The sequence below is a fragment of the Aulostomus chinensis genome, chromosome 2 (genome assembly GCF_037954235.1).
Source record: "Aulostomus chinensis isolate RoL2024-O1b breed Wild chromosome 2, RoL_Achi_v1.0, whole genome shotgun sequence".
NCBI classification, from domain to species: Eukaryota; Metazoa; Chordata; class Actinopteri; order Syngnathiformes; family Aulostomidae; genus Aulostomus; species Aulostomus chinensis.
The window spans coordinates 6,418,407-6,436,615 of record NC_141321.1 but is presented as its reverse complement, the minus strand read 5'-3'; the positions used below and the strand labels follow the sequence as shown (position 1 = coordinate 6,436,615).

The 18,209-nt window shown below is 43.3% G+C and overlaps 2 protein-coding genes across 3 annotated transcripts; one reads left to right on the top strand and one right to left on the bottom strand.

The window, feature by feature from the left end:
• Window positions 1-4,652: 4,652 nt before the first annotated feature.
• LOC147268916 (uncharacterized) lies at window positions 4,653-7,973 on the bottom strand. 2 transcript variants are annotated; one of them, XM_086193379.1, is made up of 5 exons: window positions 7,911-7,973; window positions 7,092-7,638; window positions 6,667-6,824; window positions 5,742-5,840; window positions 4,653-5,206 (listed from the first exon to the last, which is right to left on the bottom strand). In XM_086193379.1, the coding sequence occupies exons 3-5, from the start codon at window positions 6,685-6,687 to the stop codon at window positions 4,883-4,885; spliced, it is 444 nt and encodes a 147-aa protein (XP_086049505.1). In that variant the 5' UTR covers window positions 6,688-6,824; window positions 7,092-7,638; window positions 7,911-7,973; the 3' UTR covers window positions 4,653-4,882. The 2 variants fall into 2 exon arrangements, with proteins under 2 accessions (XP_086049505.1, XP_086049514.1); XM_086193388.1 differs by lacking the exon at window positions 7,911-7,973 and having other exon boundaries at window positions 7,092-7,639.
• LOC147268915 (uncharacterized) lies at window positions 6,905-9,897 on the top strand. The gene is made up of 4 exons (XM_086193366.1): window positions 6,905-7,291; window positions 8,422-8,577; window positions 8,938-9,030; window positions 9,117-9,897. The coding sequence occupies exons 2-4, from the start codon at window positions 8,437-8,439 to the stop codon at window positions 9,432-9,434; spliced, it is 552 nt and encodes a 183-aa protein (XP_086049492.1). The 5' UTR covers window positions 6,905-7,291; window positions 8,422-8,436; the 3' UTR covers window positions 9,435-9,897.
• The last annotated feature ends 8,312 nt before the right edge of the window (window positions 9,898-18,209 follow it).

Below are 18,209 nucleotides of genomic sequence, written 5' to 3'. Positions count from 1 at the left end.
GGCAGCAAGCGCCTTCCCCGTCAGCAGTGGTACCAGGCGACACGTCCAGTCTTGCTCTGGCCACGCCCAGGTTCTGGCCATGCGCTCAAACCGTAGCAGGTAATCCTCTATGGCTTCCCCGTACTGATACATCGGCATCTTGGGCTCCTTGCGCACAACCCTCTCTGGCTGCGCTGGCTGAAATGGCACTGTAGCAGTCTGAACCTGCTCTGGATCAGGAACCTGCCATGGCTCATCAAATGTATCCACTGGTTCTTCTCTGATGACTGAACAACGGTGGGGTGTTGATGTGGGGAGGCCCATCCGTGGACTCTCCGAATCTCTGGTGCTCTCCGCCATTGTTGCAGTTCTCAGTGCTGTGTGTGGTATGTGCTGTCCGGCTTGTCCTTGTCCCAGGTGTGTAGCCAGGCCACAGATCTCTCACGAGTATCCTCATGACGCTGCTGCATGGTCAGGAACTCCCTCAGCAGGCCTGCTACATCTCCCATTGCCCGTTCTGCTTCCTCCTTCGGTGCTGCAGCTGTTGCTCCTGGTGATTTCCGGAAGCGGGCTTTGGGTTTACGCTCTGCTGGAGTACTTGAAGTCACCTTAGGGCGTACATCTTGCTCAGACTCCTCTAACCGCTCCTCCGATGCATCCTCCCAATCCTCTTCATGCTTCTCGCCCTTCACGTTGGCCATCTTGAAACTTTGCGATGCACTTCCTGTGGCTGGCCAATCCTACTTCTGACACCATATGTCACGGAGTAGCACAGCTCAGGTTGGGTTCTTCACCCAGAAAAACTGGCTCCGCCACAGCAGCACTTTAGTGCAGGGTGTTTATTTGTAAAAGTGCACCCAAAATCCAAAGAAAGTATCCAGAAGTGAAAATTGTGGCATGTCCCAACGCTGCATTGCGCAGCGTTGGGACGCTTGAACTCGCCCTCCACCCCACTGCTCGGGTCAGCCAGTCACGGCGGCGCGCACGCCATTCAAACTCTCCCCAAACTAATACCCCCAGGAGTTAACCTACCGGGCAAAAATGAATAACACAACAACAAGCAAAGAAAATGGGCAGACCGCACACAGGATTTAACCCGCTCTACCCGGTGAGTGCATTATTTATTTGATCGCGGTTGTGATGCCGAAGTCAGGGAAAACAGATGCGGGCGCAACAATTAATTGATGAATGAACAAGATTCAATTATTAAACTACATGAACTATTTTGACAACTATTGTAGGTTTTTTTTTAAAGGAATAGTAAAAAAAAAAATTTAATTTCAGCTCCTTAAATGTGAATATTTCAAGTTTCTTTGTTCCTTCATGACAATAAACTGATTATCTCTTTAGTTTGTGGACAAAACAAGAGATTTCCATCTTGCACTGTTGAACAACTAATCGATTAATTTTTTATAATACAACAGATTCATCGATAAAGAAAATATTCATTGGTTGCAGCCCTATTAAGACACCAGATAGTTATTTCCAAGCATCTGTTTGCCAAAAATGAAATAGTAATTTCTTTTTCCAGTGTGTTCAGATGTATTAATACCACTAGCATTTACAGTTAAATTCCTGCATGTGCCCACACGCTCACAAAAACATGGTTTTCATCCATATTGGGTACAAACAATGTGACATTTTCCCTTTTATTTTATGTAGGGCACATCACCACAAGGCCAAATCAACAAAGATCAACTTAAATTTTTGTATGGGCAACCTCTGAAATTAGGTGAGTACATGTGATATCATTGTGAATTGTTGAAGCTTAATTAGTTTTCTGTTAACATTTATCACATTTGCATTTGTTTTCCTTTCTTTTCTAGGTGAACATGTGAATGGCAGTGTGGGAATGTAAGGTTTGTGGAAAATCAGTACCAAGTAGGTATGAATTGCTTAAACATAGCAAGCTAAAACATGGCCATCATGGAAATAGGTTCAGGCATTCCTGCCCATATTTTAACATATTAACTTTCCCATCACATCCTTGCGGTGAAACAAAAGAGACTCTTGAGAAGGAAAGAGTAGCCCTCTTGACAGAAGTGAAAAAGAGGCACAACGAGGCTGTGGTCAAGGAGAAAATGCAGAAGACGTTCTCCTCCAAACACCAGGAGATTGTCCAGGACTCACCTTTAGTCTCTGAACCTGTCAACAGATGGCCTGCCTTGTTCACAGTGAGTGAGGCCAGCATTTTGAACACTGCTCTGCTGTGAATACATGTTGTTTTTTTTTAATGTTTCCCAAAATTATTTGGAAATTATTTCTAAAGTTCTGTTCAGATCATCAGTAATTTTTTAATTCTCTATGACCATAATCTATTTGTACAATCAAAAAACCATAGTGAGGAGTTTTTAGAGACTCACTGTAGAGGAGACTTTTCCAACGGGACATCAATGTGTCAACATGCTGTCAGCTGTCATGATTTAGTTTAGTTTTTTTTTGTCAGTAGCTGCCAAACTTTGGTATTGATGGCTTGAGAATCTTCTTTCTTTAGTTGAACAATGGGCCTGATATGAGCTGGAGCAGGTGCTTTCTAGACTTCAACATACTTCAAATGTAAAAGCACTGAAATATGGATACACTGCAAAATATAATTTTAAGTTGACTTTACTTAAAAAAATTATGCAAAGTCGTTGCCTTAAAAAAATTAATTTCTTTTAACTGAGATGAATTAGATTTAATTAACTTAGTTATTGTGAGTTTGCAGAACTCAAATGAACTTAATTAAACTAGATTACGTTAATTTATATATATTGAGTTTGCAGTACTCAAATTAACTTAAATAAATTAGATTACATTAACTTATATACATTGAGTTGGCAATACTCAAATTAACTTAAATGAATTAAATAGCAGTAACTTATTTATTCTGAGTTTGCAATACTTAAATCAACAGTTAGGAAAAGTTTATTTATTTATCTGTTTTAGTAAATTTAACTTAATATTCATGTATTGTGAAAGCTTAATTATCTTCAGTTTTACTCATACATCATATTCATATTCCTCCCTCCCTACCTCTTCACCCTCCTTCCTCCCTACCTACCTCTTCACCCTCCTTCTTCCCTCCCTATCTACCTCATCACCTTCCTTCCTCCCTCCCTCTTCACTTTCCTTCCTCCCTCCCTACCTACCTCTTCACCTTCCTTCCTCCCTCCCTACCTCTTCACCTTCCTTCTTCCCTCCCTACCTCTTCACCCTCCTTCCTCCCTCCCTACCTACCTCTTCACCCTCCTTCCTCCCTCCCTACCTACCTCTTCACCCTCCTTCCCACCTCCCTACCTACCTCTTCACCCTCCTTCCTCCCTCCCTACCTACCTCTTCACCTTCCGTCTTCCCTCCCTACCTACCTCTTCACCCTCCTTCCTCCCTACCTCTTCACCCTCCTTCCTCCCTCCCTCTTCACCCTCCTTCCTCCCTCCCTACCTACCTCTTCACCCTCCTTCCTCCCTCCCTACCTACCTCTTCACCCTCCTTCCTCCCTCCCTACCTACCTCTTCACCCTCCTTCCTCCCTCCCTACCTACCTCTTCACCCTCCTTCCTCCCTCCCTACCTACCTCTTCACCCTCCTTCCCACCTCCCTACCTACCTCTTCACCCTCCTTCCCTCCCTACCTACCTCATCACCTTCCTTCCCACCTCCCTACCTACCTCTTCACCCTCCTTCCTCCCTCCCTACCTCTTCACCTTCCGTCTTCCCTCCCTCCCTACCTCTTCACCCTCCTTCCCACCTCCCTACCTCTTCACCTTCCATCTTCCCTCCCTACATACCTCTTCACCCTCCTTCCTCCCTCCCTACCTACCTCTTCACCCTCCTTCCCTCCCTACCTACCTCTTCACCCTCCTTCCTCCCTCCCTACCTACCTCTTCACCCTCCTTCCTCCCTCCCTACCTACCTCTTCACCCTCCTTCCCACCTCCCTACCTACCTCTTCACCCTCCTTCCTCCCTACCTACCTCTTCACCCTCCTTCCCACCTCCCTACCTACCTCTTCACCCTCCTTCCTCCCTCCCTACATCTTCACCTTCCGTCTTCCCTCCCTCCCTACCTCTTCACCCTCCTTCCTCCCTCCCTCCCTCTTCACCTTCCGTCTTCCCTCCCTCCCTCTTCACCTTCCGTCTTCCCTCCCTCCCTACCTCTTCACCCTCCTTCCTCCCTCCCTCCCTACCTCTTCACCCTCCTTCCTACCTCCCTACCTACCTCTTCACCCTCCTTCCTCCCTCCCAACCTACCTCTTCACCTTCCTTCTTCCCTCCCTACCTACCTCTTCACCTTCCTTCTTCCCTCCCTACCTACTTCTTCACCTTCCTTCTTCCCTCCCTACCTACCTCATCACCTTCCTTCCTCCCTCCCTACCTACCTCTTCACCTTCCTTCTTTCCTCTTCCCTCCCTACCTACCTCTTCACCTTCCTTCTTCCCTCCCTCCCTACCTCTTCACCTTCCTTCTTTCCTCTTCCCTCCCTACCTCTTCACCCTCCTTCCTCCCTCCCTACCTCTTCACCTTCCTTCTTCCCTCCCTACCTACCTTCATCACCTTCCTTCCTCCCTCCCTACCTCTTCACCTTCCTTCCTCCCGCCCTACCTACCTCTTCACCTTTCTTCTTCCCAACCTACCTTCCTTCCTTTCCCACCTACCTCCCTTTCTCCCTCTGCACCTCCCTGCCTCTTTGCCTTCTGACCTACCCATGTCCCTCCTTTCTGATTAACTCTTTGTTTACTTGGAAGTACAATCAACATTTTTCCATGGTATAAAATGCGCAGCAGTGATAAAATAACATAAAATACATCACTGTCTTACAAACACTAACATTATATTTCTTGGAACAGTAAATGTTCCCTTAAAACCTGCAAAATCTGTACAGTACAAAGACATACCATACATTATACTCAGCTATTTAAAATGGCCTATGCCATTAGTTTGTTCTGCAGAGTCATCAATTTTGGAGGTAGGGTTTTGTTTCCCAGCCCAAGCATGACTGCTTGAATGAATTTAAATGTGTTTTCCATGGATTTTGGGTAGTCCAAGTGAAGTGCATACATGAGCCCAAACAGAAGGCAGACTGCCTGGGGAAAGTCTCGGACATTGTCCATGACGGTACCTCCCTCAAGTATGATGGCAGTGGAGATGGGCTGGAGGTGCGCTGCATTTGGACCCTGCTGCTGAGCATCTTCAATCACATTCAGCACCCCAACTGTGACTGCGGCGAGTTCCTCTTCTTTCGCTGTGTCCTGCAAGCACACAGGAGTAGTTATTGAATGTGGTCTTCCCCTTTGTGTGTGTGTGTGTGTGTGTGTGTGTGTGTGTGTGCGCTGGTACCGATCATTTATGATGGTTCTGATCATTTATGAGATCAATAGGGATGTCCTGACTGACCTTTTTTGGTTATTTGATTTAGATTATTTGGATTTGATACTTTGGGAACACATTATGAACAGTGGTGGAAAAAGTATTTTGATCCTTTACTTTAGTAAAAGTACTAATATCACATTGTGAAAACACTTCCCTACAGCACTGCATTCAAAAACTTGTGAAAGTTTAGGTATGCGAGTAATATCAGCAAAATGAGTGTATATTGTCTGTATGCTGCTTTACTGCTGAATGTAAAGTTGAGCTCATTTTAAAGACATTATGCACTGTTTAATCAAAGGGAATTTTTAAACTCTGTTGGTGAAAATAATTCTAATCAAAATATTTTACAATGCTATGAAATACATAATAAACATGATTTGTCAATAAACTGATATCAGTGTTTCTTTTACTTACCAGGCAAGTCCTGTAAACTTCAGTGGAGTCCTCACTGAGGATAACTGGCAGGCCTTTAAGGACAGCTGTCTGAAGTGCTGTAACATCAGGCGACTGAAACTACAAAGAGAACAGATACAAGTTAAGACCTTTGTAGCATTTCAAGAGTTTAGGGAAATATGTGTTGTGTTCTGTGTTTCCTCTAACACTGCAGGTTTGTATTAGAGATAGAGCTTTAGGTTTTAAGTACCCAACAGAAAATGGTACAATTGGGTGGATTCATCAAATTCCTGCGACTCTAATGTTGTCTGAGCCATCAAGGAAAAAAAAGAAGAAAAAAAGAAGTAGCTACTGAGAAGATAGTGGTGAGACAGGAGTTCCACAGCACCTCCGCCACCTGTCATACAAGTCTCATTCAAGTCAGAAAAAACCCCTGAATGCGGACCCCCTGTGGAGACAACCTCTTTCAGCATGGAAGTAGGAAGAACATCAAAATGACTTTGGGACATTTTCATGAAGCTGACCTCATCTCTCACTCCTTAAGAGAGATAGGAGAGAAACATGAGGGGAGGAGGAAGGAATGTTAGATCTTACACCTAACGCCTTGTTCTCAAAAAGTGCTAGAAAGGTGTGGCAGTCCTCTTTCGAGAACATAGAAAATAGAAGAAGGTTAGATGATAGTGATGATGATTTTGATATTCTTGAAGGTCTTGAGATCTAGATAATTGGTAAACAGCACAAGGTTTCAGGTGCATGTGCTGTTTCTATCTCATGTGCTAGTCATAGCAGTAACACAGAAGATAGGCAGGCAGTGTGAAAACCCAATGGTGACGACACTTGAGTGACACGCAAAGTGCGTGAAAAAGGCTTAAGGTTCATTGCTGCCATCCATTATGCTTGAGTGTCAATAACTTAAAATGTGGAAAAAACACAATAGAATCCTTACCGTCCAATTGACGAGCTGCATCAAGTCGTCACTTTTCGTCTCATAGTTCCGTTTTTGGCCTTGAAAAGATCAATGAAGCGTGGTGTGTGCTTGTCAAGAGCTTCATAGAGGTCTCCTTCAAGACTTTTGCTGGTGATGCGATTAAACTCGGCAAAGACCTGAAAAACAGACAGTAAAAGTAGAAAGAGAGCATATTGACGTATGAGACTGGGGTGAATTAGAGCTGTTTGATCATGGCAAAAAACATAATCACAATTAATTTAGTCAATATTCACATCATGATTCATAATTAATTTAGTCAATATTCACATCATGATTACTGCACATGATTAGTTTGGAAACATTATACCTATATTCACCTTTTGATATTTGATCTGTTGGAATCGTTATGGGGGAACGCAGGCCGAAACAAAGAAGCAGCTTACCTGTCTCTCCGTGAAGAGCGCTGACCATCGTTCAATCATGCTCCGTACAGCTGGCTCTTGCATCACGATCTCCCTTCTGAGCAGTGGGAATGTTTCATCCATCATTCTTGAGACTAAAGTGGCATCAAGGCGTCTTTTCTTCACTTCCTCAGTGAGGACCTTCCTGGCATTTTCAAGGCTGGCTTCATTATGTTTTTCAGGTAGGTTAGGCAAGTAATTGGCTTCCCCTCTTTTTGGCCGCTTGATGTCCTTGCTGGATGATTTTCCGTCGGGGTTGCGTTTACTTCGTTTACCACCATTGATCAGTACATCATCACATCATGCTTTCCTCAGCTTGGTGCGATAGTTGGCCATCTTGAATTTTAGACTATTCTTCCAGCCATACCATCCTGGCTGGGGACCAGGTTCAGTGAGGCTGGGGTGCTTGCTAATAAGTGATTTTGCAACATTGCTGAAGTCCTCATCGTCAGGGTAACGCCATGAACTTCGTTCGCGTCAGACGCCACTTGGGCGACGGCTCCACTCGTTCGTTACTTACAGATGACGGCTGCTGGCGGGCGTAAAAAGTTAATAAAATCACAGGATTTCGAACCGAAACGCGGACAAACCATACGTGGCGAATTCGTGTTTCTTCCAAGTGGCTTCCGTGGCCGAAACAGCAAGCTAGCACGAGTGAATCATGACAAAATAGCAATAGATGGTGCGACACGATTGCTGACTAAATTATCGTATTTAAGCCACTTCACCCCTTGGCAGTGACACGCACTAACGTCAAACCACAAGAAGAAAACTCGATGGTTAATAAAATAGTTTACTTACCAAATTTCACCAGCTCTGTATCCTGACGAAAGTCACAAGTTCCACTCCACACTAGCTTGCCTTCCACGTAAAGTGTGACGATGGCGCGAGCGAGATGGGGCAGGTCTGCGCATGTCCGAAAGATTGCCCAAAGGACCCTGGGACAATAAATTAATCTATCTAATTTAACTGGAGTGGGGTAAATTAAGTTAAGCATGTTCCTCAACCCCAAATTTCTACTTACTTATTTAAAATTAGTGTTCATAACAGGTTGATGATTTCTGAGTTTGGTTCACTTATCGTTTCCTATTAATATGATTTGACTGATTGACTTTGTCAGTGTCTTCTTCTTTCTTTTTAGTCAAATCAATATATATATTGATTTGATTGAGGTGTGGTTTATCTGCGTTTAAGATCTTGCCCAAGTGCCAAGTCCTCAAAGTGTCAACCCAGAAAATAATACTTCTTAAATCTAAAACTCACTCCTCACCTCTCCCATTAAAACCTCTTGTATAATTTTTTTCTCTTACAGATAAATGCAGAATTCATGCGTATAACAACTTTGCCACTCCAAGCCAAGTTTCTGGCAGAACTTGACAGATACACACCTGACTTGATGAGGGTCTTCGGCAGTAGAGGAGGAGCTGCTGGAAGAAAGATCAGGCTCCTCATGGCTCCGACAGCTAAGGCCAGTGCATTAAACTGTTGAGATAAGGTTTTTCTTCCCATGCAACATCTCCTTTTCCCACCTGCCTTCATCTGTTTAATCTACTTTGTCCTCAATCCACTTTCTTTCTTTTATTGTTCTTTCCTTTGCCTCCATCTTTTATATCCTTCATGGATAAGATGTTGGACCACCCCTCACAACTTTTGGTGGTTTTCAGCTTCTGAACAAAACTTCTTCATCTATCTCTAACTGCCCCTCTTTTGTATTTGTTCTTTCTACTTCTCCCTTCCACTCTTGGTTGCATCTCCTACAATTTCTCCTTCTCTTTACATGATCAGCCCTAACTAATAGCTTTGATATTTCTCGTATATTCCTTTGTAGAGTGAGGACATTGAAGTTAAGAGGGACTGTGTACTCAGAGGTCTTTGTGCTTATCTCAATGAGGAGAGCAAGGCTCCTATCAAGGAGTACTTGGTCAGTATTGCATTTACTGCAGAGCTTTTCTTGCAATGTTTTATCAGTGTATTTCAAAATGCTCAAAAGATTTTTTTCGCCATTAGGACATCAGCTTTGAGGAAGCTGAGAGAGACATTGCACAGACCACCATGGGGCTTTTCGTGGTCAAAAAAGAAAGTGCTGATGATCAGGACAAGCCAGAGGATGTTGGAGTAGTGATTGAGGGCGTGACACTTCTCTGCACGCTGGGAAGTATTTCCTTTGGATGTGCCATGCTTTTTGGGCTCATCTACACACTCAACCTGAGCTATCCCCAAGAACTTGAATTCACATTTGAGTTCTTCCAGAAAGTGTTGATGAACCTGGATGGCAACAGACTGTCCCCAAAGGTCCAAGCTCTTAAAATTAAGATGCTTCAGTGAGATTAAAAGTTATGGTGCTGGACAACTGCCAGACACATTTTGCTTGCTGGACATTGCCATTGTGATCTTGACATTGTGGGTTGTTCATTATGTGCTGCTGGAAGATCTTGAACATTTGTTGGAGGAACTTGCTTCTGGAGCCTTCAGCCATGTCTTGACATTACTTAACTATTATTTTGTTTTAGTTGAAGAGGAGCACCAAAACATTCATAAACATTAAGTTCACTTTGAACTTTTTTGTATCTTCTTTGGTTTGACCTTTTTCCCAAATACTTGAACTCCACTCAATGTTAACATTGTCGTTTGTTTATTCATGATGGGATGTATTTTTTCTGGTTGAATCCCTGGTGTAATGCAGTATATAAGCTCAGTAGCCATTTTATTAGGTACCCATGTGGTGCAGACACATGTAAAAGCTGTAACTGTAATTTTGAAGCTACTGCCAATAAAGCTTTCAGAGCTTTGTAAATTTAAGAGGTGATAGGATAACATTGAAATGCATTACTGTAGGGTTTATTTGAAAGTTCACCTTACCTTTAACTTAATAAATGCATAAAGTTTATGGATACGTTTGCATTAACTGTATTAAATTCATTTAAACCGATTCTGCATGGTATAACACATTAATTTCAGTCGGACCGTCACATTAAACTTGCCTAATAAAATTACATGGAAAAACTTCATGTAATTAAAATACTTAAAGTCAAGGTTTATGGGTCAAATATTTTTTTGAGTGCACCTACAAGTTGGTCTGAGTAATACCTGAATAGTTTAAACAGCTTTGCTTCAGTTTTCACAGATGTCAGTTTCCTGTTAATGTTTCTACGAGTTTCTGTCATCGGTACATCTGCTAGGCTGCTCCTCCACTGTGATAAATACTTCTATCAGTATTTGTTTGCTGTTTTTTGCAGGTCACAGTGTCACAAGTGAAACTCTTTTGCTGCAAGTTATGCATTCATGTCGGCCAGTGGTTCGGACCAATCAGCATTCTTTTAGGAAATAGGGGCGTGGCTATCACCAAGGGTACCATGAAGAACCATATCATTCGTCCTCCTGTTGGCAGGCAACATAATAGGCCACTGCACAACCCCTCACCTTCCGCACCTCAGTTCATTCTTCGCTGGTTGTGGTTTGACCATTTAAGACATTGAAAGGCTTTTCACACCTACACCCACACACACATACACACACACACACGCACGCACACACACACACACACACACACACACACACACACACACGATACGGTGATATTTCTTCAACCACTGACAAAGACCCACAGTCATCAAGAAAACATTTATCAAGACATAATTACTAAATGTCTGTAATCAAACATGTTTTGCTCCAGAAATTCTAACGAGGGGCCAACCAGAATGCAGAATGTGATGCAGCAGAGTAACACTTTACCCACTGAGTATACTTGTGTAACAACAGCAAAACAGTCTAAAAACTTGCATTTATAGACTTTCCAGGTGATTGTCTGGTATAATCCACACCATCTTTATCTAATGTGCTCAGTAATCCACAAACACACTGATTGAGCAAAAGACAAACCCACCAGGAAGCTTCTGGTTGGGGGCCACTGTGCACCAAAGTAGACCAGCATAAGCAAGGTGGTTCAAGTGCACCGGACTGGAAGTTACACTGACATGCTTGCGGTAATTCGTCTGTGTCAGGCTCAAACTCTGTCCAGTCAAACTTAGAGCTGCATTACCCTTCAGACTTCAACTCCACATGTGAATCCAGCATGTGCTGGGACTGATGGTACTAGCAGAACAGGCAAGCAGATTAATGGTATCATAAAAGAACCAGAATCACACATTCATGACCACATGGTGGTAGTTAGAAATGTAAGGTGTTCCAAAGAGATTTCTCTCATTTGACAGCTAATTTTGACGTCCAGCTCCTGGTTTGATTCCTCCTCCATGGGTACATTTACATTTTAAGTTGATTTACCCTCTAATGAGGATTGTCCTGCTCGTGTAGTGGGCTTCGTGTTTGTGCATTGGTGCGTGGAGATCAATTTAGGAGAGTCTTAATGAGCAGCCAGCTGATAGCTGCAGGTCTAGGAGCTCCGGCACGGCTGCTATAGATGCTCCTGTCAGGTCTGATAAGCGTGATGAAGCAGAACACAAGCGAACAGGCCAACTGTGTGCCACAAGGGTTACTGTGGTATCAGAAAAAACAATATCTGTCTTTGCCAAGTCTCAGCTTGAGAATATTTTGCTGGTCTCCAAGGAAACCCTTTCAACTGCTGCAACATCAGCTGAAGTGCCTTCGCTATGGGCTGAAAGAGCTACAGGCTTCCAGCAGCTGTCAAAAATTCTGACTCCATCTAAAGATGTCAGTCTTGTAAAAGCATGTCTAAGAGGAAATCTGATGGGGAAAAATGTATAATGGCTGTTCTATTATTATTACACACAAATAAAATCCCCCTAGGGTAGGGTTAGGGTTAACCTAAGGAAGATGCTGATATTGTTCAGTTCAAAAGTTTATCAAGCCAACAGTTTCCTGCTTCAATGAAAAGTACATTTTCAGTGTGCACTCGCGGCTTTGAGTTTCTCATCACACTTGATCCCAGGTCCACACCTTACACACACTGTGAGCAGAGGGCACCATTCTACGTTCACCAGTGAGCACACATTCAGGAGCAAGACAACTGGAGGGTCTTCTGCATCCACTCAAACTAAACTAAATTGTAATGTAAAATGTAAGGTTAATTCCTTTACTCTACAACACCTTAATGCACCTCATTTGGCTCCGTGTGCAATAACAGCAGAGGTGTCCAAGGAACTTCTGCATCTGTCATTTTGAGCAGGATGTCTTCAAATGCAGGGCAGAACTGGACAGACAGGTTCTGCTCTTTTGTCTCTTTAAGGACCTTGGAGACACCGTTGGCCTGCTGCTTGGACTGACATCAGTACCGTGGTGACCTCCTGTTCTCATGTGTATCATGAGATGGGAAGAGTTCAGCAAACAGGCAAATTATCACTGCAATGTAAAAAGAAAAGCCCAAGAAATGCAAAGGAGGTGCGTATAAATTAAGCTCTGCCTGGTCAAAGTGCCAACAGTAGGAGACTCTTGACCTGTAAGCTTCAAGCTTTCCTGCCGACAGGAACATTGTACCACTACTTAAACAAATGTGCCTATCTTGATGTCATTTGTACACAATTTAAATAGGGAACATTGATCTGTTTCCATTCATCTACTCCTACTCTCTCCATACGTACTGAAATGTTCCTGATTGATGTTGTAATATTTTATTAACTTGTTTAACATTGAACAAATAAACAATGAGATTCATTATTGAGACTTCTTGAGCCAGGATGTGTCTGATCTTAGCGATGTTACGTAGATGGAAGAAGGCGTCCTGGAGGTTTGTTGAATGAGGGAGTTAAAGGGTCCTGGTCTAAGAGAACTGCTAGGTTCCTACGGTGGTGCTGGGGGCCAGGGTGGTGCCATCCAGGGTACCTGTCTCATCAGATCAGGTGGTCCTCAGGTGTTTGGGCCCAGCACAAGTTTATCAGAGTTTTATAAAGGAAATGATGGTCCTCCATGTTTCCTGTCCTTCAGACAGGCCTCCAGTTCAGTCAGCTGGTTTGTTCCATGTGGATCATTGATGAGTTCAGCTGAGTGTCGTCTGCATAGCAGTGAACATTAATGGAGTGTTTCCTGATCATGTGACCTAGAGGAAGCAGGTACAGGGTGAAGAGGACTGGTCCAAGCACAGACCCTTGTGGAACACCATAACTGACTGTAGTGGTCTCAGAGGAACCATCATTAACTGGTACCAACTGAGATGACCTAGTAAATATGACCTGAACTAGTTTAGTGTGGTTCCTTTAATACCAGTGACAGGTTCCAGTCTCTGTAGAAGGATATGGTGGTCAATGGTATCAAAGCTGCACTGAGACCTAATCAGACCAGCACAGAGACCAGTCCCTCATCTGGTGCTAAAAGAAGAGTCGTCTTCAGAGTCCCAGAAACCGAGCTGATGTCGAGATCAATGGAACTAAGAAGGAACAGTTGTAGCTTTGCTTCATAAGAGCTGATTTGAAAAGGGGTTCTAGTTCTCACCAAGAGTCTTTCCTCAAACGAGGCAAAACAGCCTCATAAAAACTATTTTGGCAAAATGAATGGATTTTTTTAAAATATTGCCATTTTCCATAGTCTTTTACTCAGAATGAGCATCAAAACATGTCCACTCCTACAGTAACAGTTCAGAAAAGACTTAACGTTCCAATATAAGGGTTTTTGCCATCCTGGTGAGTCTCGACACTGAAAAAACATTCGACTCGGTGGAGGGGGAGTTTCTCTACCAGGTAATGGAAAAATTTGTTTTTTGTAAAAAAAAAAAAAAAAATGCATACAGTGTATTAAAACATTATATACATTACCTACAGCTAGAATTAAGATTAATGGTCATTTGTCCAAGACTATACAATTACAACAAGGAAACCTGCCCTGCTAGCCCAGGACTCTTTAATTTGTTTATTGAACCATTGGCCCAACTCATAAGGCAGGAGAGGGTATCACAATAGGAGGTACGGAACATAAAATATGCCTTTATGAGGACGATGTCCTGGTAGCTCTGAAAACACCAGCATCAAGTATACAACTACTCATGGATCTCTTGACATTGTATGGCACATTTTCAGGTTATAACCTTAATACAGAGAAAACCCAAGCCCTGGTGTTTAATTTTAACCCCCACAGGATCTTGAAAATAAGTACAATTTTAAATGGAACTCTACAAGTATAAAATATTTGGGAGGGAAATTGACAAAGGATTCATCTCACCTCTTCAGTGAGAATTATACAATGGCTAACAAAAAGATAGATGACGATTTTAACAGGTGGGGCTCACACCCTCTCGACTTGACAGCCGAATAATGACCACCAAAATGAATATCGTACAGTACGTATTAACTTCCAGTCTATGTCTGATAAATATGGTCTAAGAAGACAAGATGCTTATGGACACATGCAAATCCAATATTATTATCAAAACGAGGTGAAGGGACAGACTATGGAAGAACACTCTGGGGTTACACAAATGTTCATGAGCGCATACAACTCAGAGTCTACCCAACGAATTATTGGGAATCTGTATTCAAGTAAGTTATCGATCAAGAACCACTCAACAGACTTTATTCAACAAAACTGGGTAAGAGAGTTGGATAATGCAATCTCCCAAGAGGAATGGTCAACCATGATATACGCCCAGATGTCGACCACAAATTCACAGTATTGGAGAAACTTTTATCAGAAGAACTTGGAGAGGTTTTTCATAACAAGAAAATAATAAAATTGAAACAAACTGGACATCAGACCCAATGTTGGAGACAATGTGGACAACTAATAGCAGACCATAGTCACATCTTTTGGTCCTGCCCCCCCTTACAACCTTTCTGGACTCAAGTACAAGTTACAACAAGGAAGATTTGGGGATTTGATATTGACTTTTCTTGTGTTTCATTTTATTTGGGAAATATATTAGATACTTATTAAGATCCTTATGGCAGCATGTAAAAAAGCAATAACCAGATGCTGGCTTCTTAGAGAACCTCCCACCCTGAACCAGTGGATGAGAATAATAAATGATATATACAGTATGGAACGTATAACTTTCATTTTGAGATTACGGAAGGAAAAAGGGAAAGATTACTGGGCTAAATGGGACGCCCGTCTGGGCGTCATATAGTTACAGCTAGCTATATGAGGCTATATGATAAAATCGTTATTCACGTCGGTGGTAATGACATCTGACTACGCCAGTCGGAGGTCACCAAAGTTAATATTGAGTCGTCTACATTTGAGAAGACGATGTCAGACTCCGTAGTGTCTCTGGACCCCTGCCTAATCGGACCAGCGACCACATGTTTAGCTGCATGTCATCGTTCATCCACTGGCTGTCGAGGTGGCGTCCATCAAACCAAGTGGGCTTCATAGATCATTGACCTGGTCTGATTAGGAGGGACGGCATCCATCCCATGTTGGACAGAGCTGCTCTCATTTCCAGAAATATGGCCCAGTTTATAATAGAACCAGAACCCTGAGTTCAGACCAGGAAGCAGAGCTGCCATTTTACACGCTTCTCTGCGCGTCCACTAGGGGGCAGTTACCCACCCACACCCCATAGAGACTGTGTCTGTCCCCCGACCACGTCAGTTTATTCACTCCAGTTCTACTGTAGAGGAGTCAATCAGAAAAACCTGATCAAAGTTAACACAACCACTAAATTAACTCAACAGAATATCAGAATTAGAGGACGATTAAATATCAGACCTCTGATGCTGAAAACTGAACCAGTGAATGAAGTGATACCTGACAGTTGTGTTGACCAGCTGAGTCTCACTGAAACCTGGCTGGTGATGATGAGGATGCTAGTCTGAATGAATCCACTCCTCCAGTCACAGGAACACTCATATTCCTCCAGGCTCTGGCCCAGGAGGTGGCGCTGCTGCCATTGTTGACACCAGTTTAGTAATAAATCCCAAACCAGAAGAAGTTTCCATTCATCTGAAAGCCTGATTCTCAGTTTGTCTCCTCCAGCCTGGAAACTCTCCAGCCTCTCTGATTGATGATTGAGGACCGTCCTCCTGGTCCTGACTCTGGATTCTGATCTGAATTCTCAGAGTTTCTATCAGTTTAGTTCTAAACCAGATCAAGTCATGATTGGAGGAGACTTCAGTATTCATGAGGATGTTGATAACCACAGTCTGGTACTGCATTTCTCTCTCTTCTAGACTCAACTGGTGTCCATCAGTCTGTCCATGAACCCCTCAATGACACAACCACACCTCCACCTCCTCCTAACATGTGGAACTGAAGCTGAACATCTGGTTGTGTTTCCACAGAACGCTTTTATCAGACCACCAATCAATCACTTTGGAATTTGGACTGATCAACGACACTCCACTCAGGAAAACTGTAGTTTCCAGATGTTTGTCTGATCAGGCCACACCTGGATTTAAGGAAGTGGTTCCATTGGTGCTAAATTCAGTGTCATGTCCCACTGTAACAGAGGAGGCTGTTGTCCACCTTAGTCCCTCCCAAACTGATCATTTTATCCATAGAGCAGCAGGCACCTTAGCAACAACTCTGGACTGGCCAGTGGACTATGAGTCCAAGGAAACAAGCACCTTGGTACGGTTCTGGAACCTGACAGCTTAAACAAAAAAACGAGAAGTTGGAGAGAATATGGTGCTTCTCCAAACTGGAGGAGTCTCACACCATCTGGCAAGACAGCCTTAAAAGTTATAAGAAAGCCCTTGGTAGAACCAGAGCAGCCGACTACTCAGCACTGATAGAGGAACACAAGAACAACCCAGGTTCCTCTTCAGCCCTGGAGCCAGACTGACAGAGAGCCACAGCTCTACTGAACCAAGTAGTCCTGTTTCCCTGGGCAGCAAAGAGTTCATGGACTTCTTTAATGACAAAATTCTCCAGATTAGAGAGTAACTTCTTCTCCTGCTGCCATCAGCTGACAACATGGCTCCTAGAACCCAGAACCTTAGAGGCAGCTGGAGGACCAGACACACACTTGGATAGTTTTTCTCCCATCAGCCTTCATGAGCTCAGTTCAATAATGTCCTCCTCTAAACCTCCACCTGTCTCCTAGACCCCATCCCAACTAAGCTGCTCCAAGACTCTCTCCCCTCGTTAGCCCCTCCCTCTTAGATATGATCAATGTAGCACTGATATCTGGTTCCGTCCCTCAGTCCTTTAAAGTAGCAGGAATTAGACCCTCCTCAAAAAACAAGCCTGGATCCAGAAGTTCTACCAACTACAGACCAACATCACATCTTCCTTTTCTCTCCAAGGTTCTGGAGAAAGCAGCTGCTAAACAGCTCTGTGACTTCTCCACAGCAACAGCTGATTGGAGGATTCAGTCAGGTTCCAGGTTCATCCTAGCACAGAAACAGAATGAGTCAAAGTTAGCAATGACCTCCTACTAGCATCAGATGAGGGACTGGTCTCTGTGCTGGTCTGAATAGATCTTAGTGCAGCTTTGATACCATTGATCACCGTATCCTTCTGCGGAGATTGGAACCTATCACTGGTATTAAAAGAACCACACTAAACTGGTTCAGGTCATATTTACTAGGTCCATCTCAGTTCGTACTAACTAATGATAACCCCTCTGAAACCACTGCAGTCACTTATGGTGTTCCACAAGGCTCTGTGCTTGGACCAATCCTCTTCACCCTTTATCTGCTTCCTCTAGGTCACATGATCAGGAAACAATCAATTAATTTTCACTGCTATGCTGATGACACACAGCTGAACTCATCAATGATCCACATGAAATAAATCAGCTGACTAAACTGGAGGCCTGTCTAAAGGAAATTTCCTTTTATTAAACTCCAATAAAACTGAAGTCATTGTCCTGGGCCAAAACATTTTAGAGACACCCTATCTAATGAGATAGGTACCCTGGAAGGAATTACCTTGGCCCCCAGCATGACCGTAAGGAACCTAAGAGTTCTTTTCGTTCAGGATCTGTCCTTTAATGCCCACATTCAGCAAATTTCTAGGACTGCTTTCTTTCATTTACGAAACATCGCTAAGATCAGACACATCCTGTCTCAAAAAGATGCAGAAAAACTAGTCCATGCCTTTGTCACTTCCAGGCTGGATTACTGCAATTCCCTCCTATCAGGCTGTACCAGTAGGTCCCTAAAGACTCTCCAGCTGGTCCAGAACGCTGCTGCCCGCGTGTGGACGAGAACTAGTAGAAGAGACCATGTCTCTCCTGTACTGGCTTCTCTG